General features: G+C 33.5%; 1 protein-coding gene across 16 annotated transcripts in view; it reads right to left on the bottom strand.

The window, feature by feature from the left end:
• The window catches only part of BLTP1 (bridge-like lipid transfer protein family member 1), a 211,191-nt gene that overhangs the window by 15,759 nt on the left and 178,483 nt on the right, over positions 1-16,949 (bottom strand). For 9 of the 16 annotated variants that reach the window (XM_015450796.3, XM_045392843.2, XM_045392846.2 and 6 more), the window contains 8 exons: positions 13,957-14,172; positions 12,670-12,850; positions 11,941-12,142; positions 10,238-10,399; positions 9,570-9,709; positions 7,137-7,338; positions 2,972-3,172; positions 2,032-2,211 (listed from right to left, as the gene is read on the bottom strand). In XM_015450796.3, the coding sequence (XP_015306282.3) occupies positions 2,032-2,211; positions 2,972-3,172; positions 7,137-7,338; positions 9,570-9,709; positions 10,238-10,399; positions 11,941-12,142; positions 12,670-12,850; positions 13,957-14,172 (1,484 nt within the window). The remainder of the gene's footprint in view (positions 1-2,031; positions 2,212-2,971; positions 3,173-7,136; positions 7,339-9,569; positions 9,710-10,237; positions 10,400-11,940; positions 12,143-12,669; positions 12,851-13,956; positions 14,173-16,949) is intronic. The other 7 variants (XM_045392844.2, XM_074040397.1, XM_074040400.1 and 4 more) reach the window with 3 other exon arrangements.

Genomic DNA, 16,949 nt, shown 5'->3' with positions numbered 1-16,949 from the left:
CTTTAATGTTTTCACATGCTAGGTATAAGACAGGGTTATTATAAACCTGAATTATACTTAAGTTACATATTATGATTAGTAAGTGACGTGTTCTTCCACAACTTACAAAAACAGCACATTCTCACATTGTTAGTACCATTTCCCTTTTTTGAGGTGATGGCAAATTGGAATTCTATTATCACTTTATCATGAACTCCTCAGAGAAGTTCTAAAGATCAGTCTGATAGCCAGCTTTCAATTTTAATACAACAGTCTTTTCTATTATGGAAAATGAATAATCAGGATGAGCTGATATACAAATTTTCTCAAAAGGAATTGTAAACCAAATAGCTGTGTGGCAGGGACTACTATTTTCTTATCAGACTAATAGCAGTGACTTTAGACAAAAAACATTTTGATGGCCTTCTTCCAGAGTTCTGCTCTGGAGCATTCTTCTACTCCTGCTGTATGTGCTCTTCTATTCTTCTACCGTAGTTTCTATAGGGTTTACATGCCAATGACTCCCACAGCTAAAACTTCTGTTTTTGTCTGAGCCCATACCTACATAGCCATAGCCCCTAAGTCAATTGTCTACCAGAACCTTCCACCTAAATGTCCTATAGACATTTCCTTCTTTATTTTCTAAATTAATGGCTTCACTGCTCCTTCAGTCATCTAAGCTAAAAGTTTGAGGCATTCTTGTCTCCTTTATTGCCCCTAATACAATTTGTACTCAAGCTTATGGATTCTCTGCTCTCTCTCTTCAACCCACTCCTCATTCCCTTTTCTCCTTTTTTTTACTGCCACAGTTCATGCTCTCATCTGCTATTGCATGGTCTATTTCAGCAGCCTCCTCAAGCATCTTTTCTTTCCTATCTTTCAGGCTACCATCACCTCTCTTTCTAAAACACCATTCTGAAGCATCACCCCATTTCTTAACCTGTAATGGCTTCTCTAATGGCTTTTAACACAACAATTCTGCTTATGCCGAAATAATCAGAACCCAATTCTTTAGCTTGGCATATGATATGAGTCCTTACACAATCAGGTCCTATTTTATCAGCTTTGCCTCTAGCCTCTCTCTTTCTGGCTCCATCTACTTTGTACAACCAATTAAATGTTCACTAATACCCTATGCTTTAGCCACAGCAAATCAAAGTATATGATCCAGAAGCATACATTTTGATGCTTCTGTGCCATTGAATACCATGTTGCTACCTCCAAGAATATTTCTACTCATTTTTCAAAATGTGAGCCAAATAACATTTCCTATGTGAAGCCTTTTCTGATTTCTCATACAAGACAGAATTTATTGTTTCCTCCTCTTTATATAAAGCTCCATTATAGCATTCATTATCCTGGACTCATTCATTTGTCTACACATAAGACCTTGTCTTATTCATGCCTGTTCCCCTCAATCACCTAGCAATCTCAGGTGAAAGTTTACCCTAAAACACAGGCTTAATATATATTTGCAGAATATTGGGTTAAGTGAACATACTGTATTTATTTGATTCATAATTATGAGAGCTTTTACTCAGTATTCTGGATTCTTCAGAATGTCTGTTTGCATTTAATTTTTAAATACTCAAATCACAATGTAAAGGAAATGAATGATTTGCCCATAGTTATATAGCTGTTTATAAAACCAGCAATATATATGCACACAATTCAAGGTCTTCTGACGTCAAGTAAACATTTTTAAACATCACTCATCCCATTTTAGTGTTTTAAGCATTTATAATTAGAAAAACAAAAAGAAACTGTACCAATTCATGGTGGATAAAAACTGAAGAAAAGAAGCAACTTTTACTGATGTAATTGGGCATATTTGGCCCTTGGGTGATATGTCTATTTATCTAGAAATTATATTCCTAACACTGATTACTTGGATTGAGACAGTACCATAGGCTGGGCATTCCTCTCCTTTATATCAACTTATCACTGAAAGCTTAACATTAAGTGACTTAATATTTAAACACTACTAAAACAGAGGCCATTATTTAATTTTGGAAAACAATATTTTAATTTAAAAACTATAAAATTGAGTACCAGATATATTTATTAATGTAGTGTCCATTTTGCTTGTAGACTTGTTTACAGACTGACTTTCAAAAAATGAGGCACCTCCTGAACGCCTGATCCGTGACAAACTCACTTTTACAAACTCAAGGTTTATACTGAGTGAATCTTTTCGACCAGTGACTGAAGTGGGCTCCTCATCCACATTCCCTTTAAAACAAACAAACACAACCCCCACATCTATGTATACATATGTACACACAGTTGTCTAGTTAAGTGAAAATTATCTAATACACTGTAATATGCCATGAATTAAAATCACTTGAAGTAAAAATTTAAGCAGAGTGATCTAATGAGCATTAGCTTTCCTAACAACAATTTAAGAGGTTCAAACCCATAAACATAATTGGTGATTTTTACAGCCCTTCTCCAATAATAGCAACTAGAATTGACATGGAATATATGTTTTCATCATTTATTTAAATACAAGTCAAGAGTTAGTTACTAATAAGCTTTTATGCATTTGCAGTGGTTCATCTGCACTTCAAAGTGACAATGAAATTTGATTTCACTAAATGGCTGACTTAAATTATAGTCTCTTTTTAAATTAACAAATGTGACTCATGCACTTTAAAATTTTACTTTCTATACAATTTGTTATGTAAATGGACAGTGATTTGCTAAGACATTTAAACATTTCAGTGACATAAGTAATCTCTGATATCCAGAGATTACTGGGCTGTGTATATCACTTAGAAAATATTCTGAATTTTAAAATTCTTGTATAATTTATTCACCTGAATTACTTATTGTATATGTATACTTATTATGTAAATATGAGATAGGTATTATCAAAGAGGAAAAATATAAAAATGATCTTGGGTATGTACCTTATGATTTATGAAAATAAAGCTTAGAAGTTTGAAAACATGCTGTAAATCTGAAAAAGACATGAACATGCAAAGTATACCTAATCCTCCTGATCCAGGTGTAAGGCCAGAAACAGCAGTTTTTTGTTTCCCTGCTCCATATGGATGAAATACATAAAGGGAAAAGTCAGACATGCATGCAGTGAAGCTCAAGCCAGATGAACTACTGCTGGAACTGGTCAGGTCTGACTGACTACTACTATGTCGACTTCGGCCAAGAGGGCTGCCTAGTCCTGATGAACCTACAGTGAGCACAGGAAATTGAAAATATAAGCCACAAGAAAAAAACGCCAGTCAATAATATGTTCTTAAGAACCAAACATGACTTCAGAGTAAAATGGAGACACTCAAACATATCAATAGATTTAACAGATCAATAGATTTAAATCCTTAAAACTGAAATAAAGACTTAGATGTATTTTCCAATTAATTTACACCAGGGTTGAATACTCTGTTCATCCTTAAAACAATTATTTTTATATATATGTTTGGCCTACTGCATGGTTTCCTATTTCCTCCTTGACTCCTAGAAGCAGGCAATGGAAGAGGCCCAAAATAGCTGGGGCTTAAGCAAAAGGGGAGGAGAACATACTGTAAAAAATCTGTATCATATACTTGGAGTCCACATTTCAGTAGATGCAGTGGAAACAGGGCAAGGTATGCAAATGCAGAAAGTAAAAAGATCTCGTGTGGAGAGCCAAGTGTCCTTGTTGGTAACATTTACTAGGGATGGACAGGTAAATTCCAAAAACATTAAAAAAAGACCATTTGAATAGATTATTAAATGATTTTGCTGGTGATTCCAAAATGTATGTCCAGACCAGACCTCCTTTGGATTTATATATTACAACTGCCTACTTAACCTCCTATTAGAATGGCTCACAGGCATTTAAACCGCACTGTACTCTTGATCTTTTTCCTTGAATTTGCTTTTCTTCCAGTGGGCCCCATCTCCAGTAAATGAATACTTCATGAAAATAGCTCAACCAGGCTGGGCGCAGTGGCTAATGCCTGTAATCCCAGCACTTTGGGAGGCTGAAGCAGGCAGATTATGAGATCAGGAGCTTGAGACTAGCCTGACCAATATGGTGAAACTCCATCTCTACTAAAAATACAAAAACTAGCCGGGCGTGGTGGCATGTGCCTGTAATCCCAGCTACTCAGGAGGCTGAGGCAGGAGAATTCTTTGAACCCAGGAGGTGGAGGCTTCAGTGAGTCGAGATGGCACCACTACACTCAAGCCTGGGCAACAGAGCAAGACTCCATCTCAAAAAAAATAAATAAATAAATAAAAAGAAAATAGCTCAACCAAAACCTGGGAGTTATCTGTCATCTTTCCTACTGCTGACTGTCTGTCATGCAGTTTATCATCATTTCTATATCTCAGGCATATAAAGTCTGTCCATTTCCTTCCATCTCACTACTGCCATTGTAGCTTAAGCAATTATTAACTCTGCCTGGACTACAGAAACAGTTCTCCTTGCCTCGTCCTACTCCAATCAACTGCCGCACTGCAGCTGGACTGGTATTCTAAAAGTATGTATGTGAATCATATCCACTCCCTTGCTTAACCTTTCAGTGGCTTTCCCACATGAGTTGAGTCTTTCCTATCTCTCTAAACCCTTCTTATGCCAGTCTCCACATTTAACAATGGCTTTTTTTTTTTCCTTTTTGTTATTCAGAGTTGCCAAACTGTTTCTTCTTTGTGGATTTTGTATTCTCTCCCAGGAGTGTCCGTTCCCCCAATTCTCTGCTTGGCTAACTCATACTCACCTCACGTTTCCATTTAAAATAAGCTTGTCTGCTGGGCTATTATTTGTTTCTCCAAATTCAGTTTAGGTTCCACATTAGTAAGTATGAACCACGTCTATTAGCTAAGTTCACTATTACTACGCCCTAGCACTGACCCAGACCACAAAGATCCTTTGAAAGAATGGATATTGTCACAACCTATATATTCTCATCATCATTCCTTGAATATTTTATAATGATAAAATGAGGGGTGCTATTCATTTCTGTTGTTTTCTAAGGAATCATAAAATTTGGGCATAAAAAGTTTCTCATTTCATATTCCTTTCACTACCTATTCCTAGCATGGTGCATATATACTGCTATAATAATTTAAGTGCTAATAATTTATGACATTAGGACAGTTTGTCATTAAGAAAAAGATTGACATTCCAAAAGAGAAATGGGCATGGGCATATATTTACCACTCCCAAGAAATAGCTAATGAAGTAATAGAGTACAGATTAATAAAATCCAATTTTAATCCATCACATTGACAATGATTAAAATTAAATTTAAAGCAGTGTTGGAAAGAATACAATGAACTGGTGTCCATACACACTGTGGTGAGAGTGTAGAAATGTTACAGTCTTACCAGAAAGCAAATGTATCAAACACTTTCAAAATGTTCATACTTCCTAACCTAGAAATTCCACTTTTAAGAATTTCTCCTAAGAATATATCTTTGTTTAAAAATATTTACATATAAAGATGTTGACTTTAGTATTATTTTGAAAGCAAAATAGTCCATGGAATCTCAAGTATATGATCAAACTGATGGAATATCTTATAGCCATTACTTTTAGAGATGAATATTTAATAATTTAGGAAAATACCTATGATATTTTAAATTTTAAAAAGTTACATAGAAGAGGCCATATTTCAATTGTTGCCTTGGAAAAAGATTGTATCACTATAGAAATGTTGTAGTGTTATCAGAGATAACACTGGTTATCTAGGATAAAGGGATATTCTCATTTTCATTTCATCTTTAGTACTTTTCATTTTCTATAATGAATAGTGAGTGTAAATTTTATAATCAGAAAATGTTTTTCAAAGACCAACACTACCACTTACAATATTTTGTTGACAACACAACTCCAACAGCAATATTTTGGAGCTAAGTACTAGATAATGGGTGACCACATTAGCAAAATCTTTATTTCTAAGATATCAACCTTTTTGTTTTCCAATTTTGTGATAACTTTCAAAGATTCACACAGCAAAAGAAATGATTTCCTATAACAATTTCCCCACTAGTACAAGTAAATACTGTGTTCAAGATATAATTTCAATTTTTCAAAGAGGAATTTTGGGATGCTTTCTCACAAGCCAGTTTGTAATAATTTTTCCAACTGATGCTCGATGAGATTATTAGAATAAAGATTTGAATCTAAGATGACTCTCAAGTAGGACTCAAAACCTAAGCTGTATTTCCTTACAAATCAGAAAGGTAATTCGCCCTCCACAGTCTTCATGCCTCTCAAAAATGGAATTTGGGATTTTATTTTTTTCACTCTTAATGCAAGCCTTCTCAGCCTTGCCATTATTGATATTTTCAACCAGATAATTCTTTGGGAGTGGAGGGGGTTGTCATATGTACTATAGAATGTTTAGTAACATCTCTGGCTTCCCTTCTAGCTGCCAGCTGTAAACCCTCAGTTATGACTATCAAAATTGTCTCCTAATATTGCCAACAAGATAGCTCCTGGTTAAGAACCACTATTTTAACTGTATTCCAGTCTTATCAGTTTTCATTCAGTCTAGTCTCTTTTTTTCAGAGGTATTCAATAAAATCTTTACCATTTGCATGTGTGATCTCTGTTTCATTTTTAAGGCAGAAATGGCACCCAGTTTAACATAGTGAGGAATGCCTATCATCTCAGGAAATCAATTATATTTTAAAAACAAAACCTTTATGAAACACATATTTGAGTTAGATAACCAAATTTGCCCTTTAAAAATACATATGCTACTGCTACTTGATACAGTTTTCACTCAGTGTGATAAAAAAAATCCCTGTAAGGTAACACTATGTTTCTTATTTTCCATTTATAATACTGATTACTCCTGAATGTCAAGTATACCTTAAGATAAAAGATATTCAAAAGTACTTGAACGTGTGAATTATTATATAGTAGTTATGTCATAGCACTTGTAGTATGTACATTCAAACCAAATTCAAAATACTATCTGATTGCCATTCAGCTAAAAATAGAAACCAAAGGGTACTCAAGTTCAAGTAACACATGAAATATACTCAAAACATTGGTCTACTATAGATTTCTTTCTATAAATAATCCTCAGATTTCCCCTTTTCCAAGTATATTTAAAAATATGTATTAATTACTATTAAAATATTCATTTAAAAATAGTATTTGGTTTTATACTAGAGGAATAAAAGAACATTATCTATACCTGGTATTCCAGTTTTGCTAGCAGAAGTCTTTGTTCCACTCTGAGTAGCATTACCTCCAGGGGATAAAGTCTCTGCAGGATATGTAGTCCCTAAAGTCTCCAGTTCTCCTCGGTTTGAAGAAAACACCAAATCCAGGGATGGCAGCTTTAACATGCATTCTACTCTTGATACTGGTAAACAGCTAAATTTTATCTGTGAGGGCTAAAAATAACAGAAAGAAAAAGCTTTCTAGGAACTCGATAAATGAAAAGTTTTAAATGGAAATAATATTGAAATGTTCAATACTTAAGAAACTTTTTTTTTAACAGAAAGAAATGATATCACCTGAACTCATACATAAACCACAACATCTACAGGGAAGTTAAGAAATTTCACCTTGGATTTCAAAAGTTACATTTAATTTCCATTTCTGTCTACATATATTGATCATGTTTACTCATTTGATACTTAAGATTTTGTGTTTATTGTCCTAGCTTTTTTAAACAGAAGCATGATATAAAAATCAAAATGTATAAACAAAATGCTATCATTTTAAAACACCTAAATATTTGAGGAGCCATCTCAGAACAATAAGACGGTTGACCCTTGAACACCACAGGTTTGAACTGTACTGGTCCAATTAACATATGGATTTTTTTCAGCCAAACATGGATTGAAAATACAGTATTTGGGATGAAAAACCCGCATATACAGAGGGCTGTCTCTTTTCTTTTTTAGTAATTCCTCAGGGCTGACTGCGGGACTTGAGTATGTGTGGATTTTGGTATACATAGTGGGGGGCAGGGGTAGTGTTAGAGCCAATCTCCTAAGTATATGGAGGGACTGTATTTAGATATTTAGATAGTTCAGAACCTTAAAAATATTTATGCTCATATTAAACTTGTTCATAATAACAAAGGTTGGTTATAGTTCAGAACCTTAAAAATATTTATGCTCATATTAAACTTGTTCATAATAACAAAGGTTGGTTTTTGTTTTTTTAGAGACAGGGTCTCACTCTGTTGCCCAGGCTGGACTGCAGTGGTACAATTATGGCTCATGGCAGCCTTTGAACCTACCAGTCTCAATCAATTTTCCCATCTCAGCCTCCCAAGTAGCTAGGACCACAGATGCACACCATCACACCTGGCTAATTTTTTTTTTTTTTTTTCCCTGGTAGAGATGGGGTCTCCATATGTTGCCCAGGCTGGTCTCCAACTCCTGGGCTCAAGTGATCTACCCACCTCAGCCTCCCAAAGTGCTGTGATTACAGGTGTGAGCCACTGCACCCAGCCCAAAGGTTTTATAACCCTCAAGCCCCCATTCATTCTGTTTTCATCAGGCCTTTAAAAAAGCTAGCTAAAAATTCTACAATGTAAGACTGAAGCTCTTTGGCCACATTAACGTTATAGAAGATAGTTGGAACAGATGACCATTAGTGTTTCCTTTACTCTTAAGACTGATTATTAGATTTTAATTGAGGATCAACTAAACCCTGAAGTTTTGATACAAGTAGTTTTAAATCCTCCTTGATAAACAGATTTAATTAAATATATACTATATTTGGTATAGTATATATGCTAATATATATAATATATACTAATATATTTGGTATAGTATATATGCTAATATATACTCTCAAAGGCCTATTGGTAGGACAGCATTTTAGAATAAAATACTAAATAAAAACTAGGTAACGCTTAGCAAAATTTTTAACAAAAGTACTATTGTGACTTTACATCTCAATTACACTTTGTATCTGCCCAAAAAGAACTATAATGGCAAGAAATTAAGGTGCCAAAATAAAGGCATAAAATGCTTAAAAAAGGGTTTTAACTTAAATATTTTTATTTTTGCCACAGAAGTATGAGTTTTAATTTTTGAAAACCCAAAGATCTATGAAACTTCTTGGTAGAAAAGTGAATATAGATGATCTCCAATTCAGGATTTTTCTACTTTATGATGGGCAAAAGTGATACACATTCAGTAGAACCTGTATTTTGAGGACCCACACAACCATTCTGCATTTCACTTTCAGTAAACATTCAATAAATTACATGAGATATTCAAGACTGTATTATAAAAAAGGCTTTGTGTTAGACGACTTTACCCACCTGAAGAGTAATGTGTTCTGAGCACATTTAAGGTAAGCTAGTTTAAGCTATGATGTTCAGTAAGGTAAGTGTATTAAATGTATTACTGACTTATGCTATTCAGTTTGTGATGGGTTAATCAGAACTTAACAGCATCATAACTTGAGCATCCGTATATACATAACATTTCACACATACTTCACAGATACTCAAGCAACCTCCAAGCCATCATAAACATACTAAACGTTCATGAACCTGAGGTTAAGAAAACTTTTAAACAGTAACAATGTTGAAGTGTTCAAATAAACTTAAGAAAAACATTCCTCTTTAAAACAAAAAGAAAGAAATGAAGTATGTCACCTGAACTCGTACATAAACCACAACATCTACAGGGAAGGAAGAGTAAGCAGATGTTGAAGATGACACTAGTGATGTTGTTGATTCTTCCATAGGATCTGGTATTTCAAAATGTCCCATATCTTCATCTTGTGAGCTGACAGCTGTTTAAAATATCTGGTTAAGTTTTATTATTAGATCAAAGGCAAACTATTTATTAAAAGATCCTTATTGTTTATACAAGTGAGATGAGAGGTATGAACACCCAGAAACATTTGCTTCTGTAGCCCTTCATTCTATACATTTTTCCCTTTTCACACCTCTTGCTCATTCCCCCAAACTCAAATTTTCCTGCTGCTATACCAAACACTGTACAAAGAAACTAGTGATTATATCCTTGCCCTCAAAGAGATTCCAGTCCAAGGGACACACTAAGGATGTAGAACCTAAATGTTAAATTTTGTCATTAACTAGCTGGGGCCATGGGAAAGTTCTGTAACCTTACCAGGACTTAGTTTCTTCATTTGTAAATGACAATTAGATGATCTCTCAAGTTCTTTTACAGTTTATAATTCTTTAATATTTATAATTGCATATATTATGTAATAATGTATAATAGCATTAAGAAAACCTTCTATATAATAAGATCCCAAAATATATGTGATGGGGAGGTATATAAGAAGGATGCTTACCTGTATAATTCCTTTCAATTGGTGTAATTGGGATAGTTTCCAGAGCTTTTTCCAGAAAGTCTAATAGGCAGGGACTGATAACCATTTCTTCTGGCAATGACTGAAGTGCTACCCAGGCATATAACTTGGCTGTTTTTACTCCTCCACTTCCTTTTCCTTTGGCTAGAACATTTAGAAATTCCATTTAATGGATTTTATAAAAAGTTCCAATTAAACAGAAATTTGAATTATATTAAAGTTTAATCAGGTGAAGTACCTCACATTTAAGGCCTTACAAGAAAATAATAAAAGTAGCAGGTTGATAGGAATGATATGTTAATGTTAGAATACAGAGGCAATTAATGACATATAATAAGGTGGTTATCCCTACTTGCTCTACATCACAAGTTTTGGTCCAGTTTTTCAGCTTTATATTTTGCTTAGTCTCTCATTAGCATTAGTCATTTTGTCCATTTAAGAAGATATAGAGAACTTTAACAATATTTAGTGGCAAGTGAAGAAAAATGTCACTGTTCTCAGGCTTTCCTAGGCTTAGCTTGTACATATTTATAATGCTTCCCTATATGGGATGCCATTTCTCTTTCCTTTTACCTAACTAAATATATCTGCTTCAGGGGAATGAGTAAAACATCTAAGACTTGGCTAGCTTTGGCTAAGGTTTCCAACTCTTAACATTTATTAGTTGTTCAAATCTAGGAAAGACATCCAACTTTTATGAGCCTTAACTTTCCTCATTTATAAAAGGCGTTAATATCTGCCATGCACTTAATGAACGCAGATGTGCCTTGTTAACTGAAAAGTGGTATTAGGCATTCTCAGCATAGTTACCATTTTAAAAGGTTTATATATCAGGTTTTGTCTCCCAAATGAAACTTTTTCAAATAATTCTTGTCTAGTCTGATATTTTTTGGAAATCCTGCCATGTATGTACGGTATCATTCATGTGCTATGGTAGCCAGATTCCAAGATGACGTTCAATGATCCTTGCCTCCTGGTATTCATACCCTTGTGTAGTTTACTTCCATACTGATCTTCTATCACAAGGTTTTACTCATCACACAGGTCTCTTTTGGAGAACACTCAAGAAGCCCATTAGAGAAGCCCACATGAGAGGAACTGAAGTACCAATTAGCCAGTCACATGATTGAGACATGATGGAGGCAGATTTTTCAGCCCCAATCAGGTATTCAGATGACTCTAGCCCTAGCCAATGTCATGACTACAATCTTGTAAAAGACCATGAGTTAGATCCACTGAGCCAAACTGTGCCTACATTTCTGATCAACAGAACCTGTGGTTGAGGTTATAAGTCATAAATTCTGGGTAATGTGTTATACAACAGAGAAGTAATAAATGTTTAAGCCCAATGTACTGTCACGTTTGATATTTCCATCTGATCATAAGCTCCCAAATTTGAGCTATATAAAACTACTATTTTTATATGTACAGACCTAAAAATTTAAGTAAGTAAACTATTTGGTATATTGTTTATTTTATAACAGATATTCTAAAGTAATGTCAATTTCAAAAACAGGTGAAAATGGTTGGCCCACACTTCCATATATGAAGTCTGTATAGTCATTATTGACAAGTGTATGTCCTTTTTTCTTAAACATGTGCATTGGAAAGTCTCAAAAGAGCAAGTAGGTAATAACTAAAAATTTTAAAAATGACAAAAAATAGACTATATACTCCTTAAATACCTGCGGGAATAGGTGGGGGCTGGGGAGGAAGTAAGGTGTTAGTCTTGCTCTGGACAGTGCAAGGTAAAGGAGGAGAAGGAGGAGATGTTGCACTATCTTTCATACCATACAGCTTGGACTCTTTGGAGAGTGTTCTTGGCAAGGAAGATCCCCTGGAGGCATTAGGTGATTCAGTCTTTAGCGTCTTGGAATTGTAATGCAACTGTATTGAAATAAATAAACTTTTAAAATTAAAATTATGAAGATGAGGAAAATCAAGAAATATAGAAAAATGTAGAAAAGAACACTGGAAGTCAGAAGACTTTTAACTTTTAAAAGTTAGCTTTGTGATCCTGGCAAGTTTCTTTGCTTTTATTCATTTTTTAAAATAAAAAGGTCATTTCAAATAATCTTTAATGTCCTTTCAAATTGAATAGTCTATGATTCTGTAATTCTAGAATATAAAAAATTATTTAATGAAGTTGTACTAGGTGAGGTTTAGCAAGTTTGTTATGAATATCAATTTATTAAAAAACTGAACTTCTTTCCATCAAACGTCCATGGAAAATGCTATATAAATTAGTGGGAACCTGCAGTTTTGATGTTCTTCTGTCCAGAATATGGCCATATTAGACAAAAAAGTTACTAAGTCTCATTTTAATATAATGAGAAAAAGATGAACATATATGATAGAAAATAAACATTGCTACCAATAGTCTAATCCCTTACCCTAGGCAATTAGGTTTTTACCTTTACATCAACTCCAGGAATGTAAAATACTGTTGTTTCTAAGTCACTAGGCTTTGTCTGTAGAGATGATGGCACTTTCTTGCCCGTCATTAAATGGGTGGTAGAAGCATAATTAGTTTGAAACTTCTTCTTTTTTGAAGGTGAATCTTGATCTAAGCTCCTGGAACTTCGATCATAACTCCTGTGAACAGAAAAATGTTATTCTAAAAAATGACACATTTATCTCTTTTTTTGTTTAAAAGCTAACTTTTATTTTTACAGTAAATAGAATATAATCCTTTATTTAGGAAGCTGAAAAAAACTAAAGTTCATCAGTATCTCTAGTGAGACTGGTTAATGCCTTGCATGAATGATGTAAATGTTGTATATTCCATAACTATACAGGGCAGTTACCTTTATTCTTTCCTAAGGTCGTGACTTTCATTTGAACATACTAGGTTGAACCAAATGAAACTGCCCTTTATAAAGGTAAAAATACAGCTAAATATTAGCAATTTATTATGGGTTATGGTTCAATAAAAAATAAACTAATAGTCATTCTTTTTATCATCACTACTACATTTGTAAGAGATTTTAACTGTTTATAGTACCTTTTTATTTTCTCTTATTTTATAAAAGCCTCAATTAAATATTTTATTATGGAAATTTTTGAACATATAAAAAGTAATCAGAATAGTATCATTAATGATCCTGCATGTTCCCACTACCCAGTTTCAATAATGGTCAGCATTCTTTTTATCTACATGTCCACCCATCCACTCAATTATAACTATTTTTTTTTTACAGTTAATTTTTAGATTAGAAAAGAAAAAATATGTTAATCCTGTTTATATCATCATTTAGTTAGTGATGTAAACAAATAATAAAGCTGCAGTTATATCCTGAACACAATTTCAGTCTACTGAGGTCTGTGTAACTGTCTCCCAGTCTTTCTTATTTCTTTATGAACTCATCAAAACTCTCAATAACCAAGATACTTCTGAGCACTGTGTTGTTCTTTAAAACTGAAATATGTATAATACAGGGACAGACACTGAGAAATTCATGTATGTTAAAAGAATTCCAAAGATATAACTATTTTAATGAAAAAATTTGCCAGACTCTAAATCAGACATCCATTTCTAGTTGCCAGAAAATATTATGCACTTGTTTACTTGACCATTATAACTATAATTACATTTACACTTCAAATCTGCACTTTGGGATGGAGAAGTTTGTTATAATTCAGTGATATATGAATAGTATTTCTAATAAAGTTACATGTATCTTTTTTAATCAATTTCTTACCTTCTCAAACTTATATCATCATGTTCTTGTAGAAGGGTGGTTGGGTGGAGTACACATTTCCCACTATCAATTTCAACCCGTATATCAAGTTCAAAGTCAATATTTCTCTCTGTAGCTGTGCCACTAAGACTTCTATTGACTGGTGTTGTTGGCCAGCGTTCTGTAAATAGCTGATGAACAGCAGCAAAGCCTGTTGCTTTTTTACGAGATGTGTGTCTACAGAAAGAACAACTGATCATTACATTGTAGTAAAATAAGAGTCTTTTTAACGAACTATTAAACATGTTATGTGAGCAATAGTCTGTAAATAAATTTTACTATTTTATAAATTAACTTGAGTGAGTTTAATGGAGCCATTTTACTCAGCTGTTATGTACTGAATAACTATTATATGCCAGGCTATGTGCTAGGTGATGAGGACACAGACATAATCACCACTTTTAAGGAGTCTGAATATCAGTATATAAACTATACTGTGTATGTTGGAAAATATTTCATTTTCTCAAATTATAACATTTAAATGTTACTTTCCAGATTTTATTAAAGACAGAACAAGGAAAGAAAAGTAATGCCATATGCTCTTTAACAAATGGTGCTGGAAAAACTGGATATCTACATCAAAAAAATGAAATTGAACCCTTACGTTATACCATACAAAAATATCAACTCAAAATGGATTAAAGACTTAACATAACACCTGAAACTGTTAAACTCTTAGAAGAAAATATAGGGAAAAGGCTTCATAACATTGGTCTTGACAATGATTTCCTGACACCAAAAGCACAGACAACAAAAGTAAAAACAGACAAATGGGACAACATCAAACTAAAAGAGCTTCTGAAAAGCAATGGAAACAATCAGTAGGTGAAAAGCATGGAATGGGGGAAAATATTTGTAACCATATATCTGATAAGGGGGTAATTCCCAAAGTATGTAAGAAAATCCTAGCATTCAGAAAGCAAAAAAATCCAATTTTAAAAGCTGGCTAAGAACTTAAGTAGACATTTCTGCAAAGAATCAGCCAACGGGTATATGAAAAGATGCTTAATATTACTGTCATCAAGGAAATGCAAATCAAAACCACAATGAGATTATGACTTCATACCTGTTAAGATGACTATTATTTAAATAAAAACAAAAAAGTGTTGGCAAGGACATGGAGAAAACAATCCTTGGACATTTTGGTAGGAATGCAAAATAGTGCAGCTGCTAGGGAAAATAGTATGGAGATTCCTCAACAGATTACAGTAGAACTACAACATGATCCAGAGATCCCACTTCTGGGTATTTATCCAAAATAATTGAAATCGGGATCTCAAAGAGATACTAGCACTCCCATGTTCACTGCAGCATTTTTCACAATAGCCAAGATGTAGAAACAACCTAAAATGTCCATTGACAGACAAATGAATTTAAAAATGTGATGCATACATACAATGGAATATTATCAGCCTTAAAAAAAAAGAAGGAAATGCTGCACTATGTGACAACAGGTATGAACTTGAGGACATTATGCTACATGAAATAAGCCAGATACAGAAGGACAAATACTGCAGGAGTCCACTTATATGAGGTATCTAAAATTGCCCAACTCATAGAAGTAGAGAATAGAATGGTGGTTGTCAGGGGTTGGGGGTCGCGGGGAGGTTGGCAGTTGCTAATCAATCATGTATAAAGTTTCAGTTATGCAAGATTAATAAGTTCTAGAGATTGTGCCTAAAGATAACGATATTGTATTGCACACTTAAAAAGGTGTTAAGAGGGTAGATCTCATGCTAAGTGATCTTACCAAAATAAAATAAAATATTTAAAGAACTTATCCAATTGTATATCTGGAAAATATGGTTACACTAATATAAATTATATCTCAATAAAACTGACAAAATAGTTTTCAAAAAGGCAATGTAAAACATAAAAAGTAAGGAGATATAGATCATCTGTTCAGGAAGGCAAATGTCCGATTACTGTTAAAACAAAAAAAAGGGAAGAATTTATCCACACAACTATAAAGTAATATTTCCTATGACAAAATTTATATTATGTTTTAAGAAATACCAAAATACCTAGAAAAATTGTTAGAAAAGACTCAAACCTGGACCACCATGAAATTAAATATAATGACAAGATTCTAAAAATTTCCTGGAAGAAAACAGATCTAAAATATCAAAAAAATCTTAGGTCACATTGACAGAATTGAAAAAGATAACCAGCATATGCTGAATATGGATGCTGGAAGATAACAGCAGTTTTTCTTTCTTAGGAGAAGAAATAAATATTAGACTAGAATTCTTTTCCCAAAGCAATGATAAACACAAAAGCAGTAAAGCTATTTTAGACATGAAGAAAATGAAGATCTGCAATAATAACTTTTCATAGAAAGTTATTTGAGAATGTACTCCAGAAAAATGAAGGAATAAAACCAAATATGCTGATGTATGGGATTTAAGAGTCAGTGGCTTCAGTCTAGGAAAGGGAGGAAAGAATCCCTAAAGCTCAAAATACAGAAGACTGAAGATAGAGACAGTTTCTTATAGATCAACTTTCGGTTATACTCTTGTGCTAAGGCAATTTCTCATTATTTATTACCATTATTAGAAACTCTTACTATTACTGTCACAACCTCACTTGAGGGTGGTTTAAATAGATCAGTTCCAAAGATCCTTGCAGCTCCTCTTGAGGGCATATTCAGAACAAAGCTTCACATATGTCATTTATGTCATTAACACCATTTCATCTTATTTCTTTCTTCTAAGAATTTGCTTAAGTCTTTCATCTATTGCTAACCACTTCCCTTTACTACTTTTCTTAACTAGCCTTCACTATTACGTATGTCCTTGCTGCAATCTGTTACTTTAATGCCACAGGAATACAGCCCTCTCCTTTAATTTACTCATAACCACATCTTTATTTCCATTTTATTTTAGATGATTAAACTTAGATGACTTGAAAAACACGTAAATTTAAAAAATAATGCTATATGGAGCTACATCACA

This window comes from Macaca fascicularis, chromosome 5 (genome assembly GCF_037993035.2).
Source record: "Macaca fascicularis isolate 582-1 chromosome 5, T2T-MFA8v1.1".
Classification (NCBI taxonomy): Eukaryota; Metazoa; Chordata; class Mammalia; order Primates; family Cercopithecidae; genus Macaca; species Macaca fascicularis.
The sequence above is the reverse complement of the archived record's forward strand: the minus strand, read 5'-3'. Positions and strand labels throughout refer to the sequence as shown.